This window comes from Perca fluviatilis, unplaced genomic scaffold (assembly GCF_010015445.1).
Source record: "Perca fluviatilis unplaced genomic scaffold, GENO_Pfluv_1.0 PFLUV_unplaced_scaf_268, whole genome shotgun sequence".
Taxonomy (NCBI): domain Eukaryota; kingdom Metazoa; phylum Chordata; class Actinopteri; order Perciformes; family Percidae; genus Perca; species Perca fluviatilis.
Genome location: NW_024375689.1, coordinates 10001 through 13045, shown reverse-complemented (window position 1 = coordinate 13045; position 3045 = coordinate 10001). Strand labels below are relative to the sequence as shown.

Here is a 3045-nt window from a genome sequence, read left to right as displayed (position 1 = left end):
CCCGCCATGCATTGCTGACACACACACACACACACACACACACAGACATACACGAGACACACACAGACACACACACACACAGAGACACTACACACACAGACACACACACACACACAGAGACACACACAGAGACACACCTAGAGACACCACACACAAACACACACACAACACACACACAGACACACACACACACACACACACACAGAGACACACACACAAACACACACACACACAACAAACAGACACACACACACACACACACACACTAGGACACAACACAGACACACACACAATAACACACACACACACACACATACACAACACGACAGAGACACACACACAGACACACACAAACACACAGACACACACACACACAAACAAACAGACACACACACACACACACAGACAACACACACACACACACACACACACACACAGACACACACACACACACACACACACACACACAGACACACACAGACACACACACACAGAGACACACACACACAGACACACCTACACAGAGACACACACACATAGACACACACAGAGACACACACACAGACACACACACAGACACACACAGACACACACAGACACACACACACACAGAGACACACACACAAACACACACACACACAAACAAACAGACACACACACACACACACAGACACACACAGACACACACACATACACACACACACACACACACACACACACACAGACACACACACACACACACACACATACACACACACACACACACACACACACATACACACACACACACACACACACACACACACACACACACACACACACACACACACACACACACACACACACACACACACACACACACACAGAGACTTTTTTTCAGCGTTTTCACAGTTTTTGTCTATTTTTCTATATGTGTTTTGTAGCTTTTTTTCCAACATTTGTCCCTTTTTTTCTTTAGGACCCGGAGCAATCAGATCCTTAAGCTGCTACTTTACGTTGTGTGTAGAAACCTGAGAACGCAGCTTATTCTCTACAGGGGGAAACTAATTCCTTGTGTTTCAAGAAACATGCAGACGCACACGTTCATCTCTCAGTTTGTGAATGTGGACGGCTGTAGATCTCTGTAGTCCATTAGTCATGTCTGATGCTGTTTTCATGCTGAATGACTTATTTCCAAGAAACGTACGAGCTCATCTCTGGTAAACACAAGAATTAAAGTGGTGCTTTTAGCAGGACTCTTAGTGGAGAAACACAGATTTACAGATCTGTCGATTTAAATCAACTAATCGATTAGTCGGTACAAGTTGAATGAGTGTTATAGTCGACTAAGAAGTTCTTTAATCCAGCACAGCCCTACTGGTTTCTGGTTTGGCTCCATGCAGCGCCAGGCGTTAGTCAGGGCCCGGAGAAATCTGTTCCTTAACCCCTTGTGTTGTCGAACCTGCAACTTTGGTGTTTTTTCTGGGTTGAAATTTCAACATTTTATTGTCCTTTTTGCACACTTTTCTCGACGTTTTTTTTATCACATTTTTCCTATTTTTTTTTTGGTCACCTTTTTAACAACTTTTTGTCACCTTTGTCGATGTTTTTGATGTGTTTTTTTTTTTTGTGACTTTTTTTTCAGCGTTTTCACAGTTTTTGTCTATTTTTCTATATGTGTTTTGTAGCTTTTTTTCCAACATTTGTCCCTTTTTTTCTTTAGGACCCGGAGCAATCAGTTCCTTAAGCTGCTACTTTACGTTGTGTGTAGAAACCTGAGAACGCAGCTTATTCTCTACAGGGGGAAACTAATTCCTTGTGTTTAAAGAAACATGCAGACGCACACGTTCATCTCTCAGTTTGTGAATGTGAACGGCTGTGGTTCTGATTCTGGTTTCTAGGTTTTTGTGCTTTGGCTCCATGCAGCGCCAGGCGTTAGTCAGGGCCCGGAGAAATCTGTTCCTTAACCCCTTGTGTTGTCGAACCTGCGACTTTTTTTTCTGGGTCGAAATTTCAACATTTTATTGTCCTTTTTCCACACTTTTCCTGACGTTTTTTTGTCACTTTTTTAACAATTTTTTTGTCACCTTTTGGCATGCTTTTTATGGTTTTTTTTTGTCACTTTTTTTCAGTGTTTTCACAGTTTCTGACTCTGGTTTCTGGTTTTTGTGGTTTGGCTCCATGCAGTGCCAGGCGGTGTTAGAGGAGCGCTTGGTTCGCTCCACCTCTCCCTCCCTGCTGACAGCCACGGTGGGGCAGAGAGTCCTCAGCCGGCTGGATGACGGGTCAGGATGCACCAGCCCCGAACGCGTCATCACTCTCTGGACCGAGGAGGGCATCCGGAACAGCCAGGAAATCCTGCAGGTCAGTACAGACCAGAACCAGAACCAGGTGTGTGTCTGCGGGGAAAGGGCTGGCTTATACTGCCTTTTAATGTAGCGCTGGGAGAAGTATTCAGATCCTAAACTGCAGTAGAAGTACTAAAACCACACAGTTAAAATACTCTGTTACAAGTTAAAGTACTGCAGTGAAAAATGTTACTTCAGTTAAAGTCTGTAAGTATCATCAGGAAAATGTAGTTAAAGTATTAAAAGTAAAGAAGAATCCTCACGTTTTAGAAAGAGTAAAGGATCCAAACAGTCCTAATGACACACACACACACACACACACACACACACACACACACACACACACACACACACACACACACACACACACACACACACACACACACACACACACACACATTGTAGAAAGTGTAAAGGATCCAACCAGTTGTGTGTTTAATGGTCTCATCATCTCAGCTAGACTTTAGAATCAAATTAATAAAGTGTGTGTGTGTGTGTGTGTGTGTGTGTGTGTGTGTGTGCAGGAATCTTAATGTGTAAAGTAACTAGTAACTAAAGCTGTAACAGATGAATGTAGTGGAGTAAAAAGTACAATATTTCTCTCTGAAATGAGAGTAGAAAGTTACACACAGACGCACACTGAAACACAGACACACTGACACACACACACACACACACACACACACACACACACACACACACACACACACACACACAC

General features: G+C 43.3%; 1 protein-coding gene across 1 annotated transcript in view; it reads left to right on the top strand.

Annotated features, from left to right (window-relative positions):
- The first annotated feature begins 2160 nt into the window (after positions 1–2160).
- The window catches only part of LOC120555205 (ninein-like), a 10191-nt gene continuing 9306 nt past the window's right edge, over positions 2161–3045 (top strand). The window contains exon 1 of the mRNA XM_039793888.1: positions 2161–2343. Coding sequence (XP_039649822.1) covers positions 2161–2343 — 183 coding nt within the window. The remainder of the gene's footprint in view (positions 2344–3045) is intronic.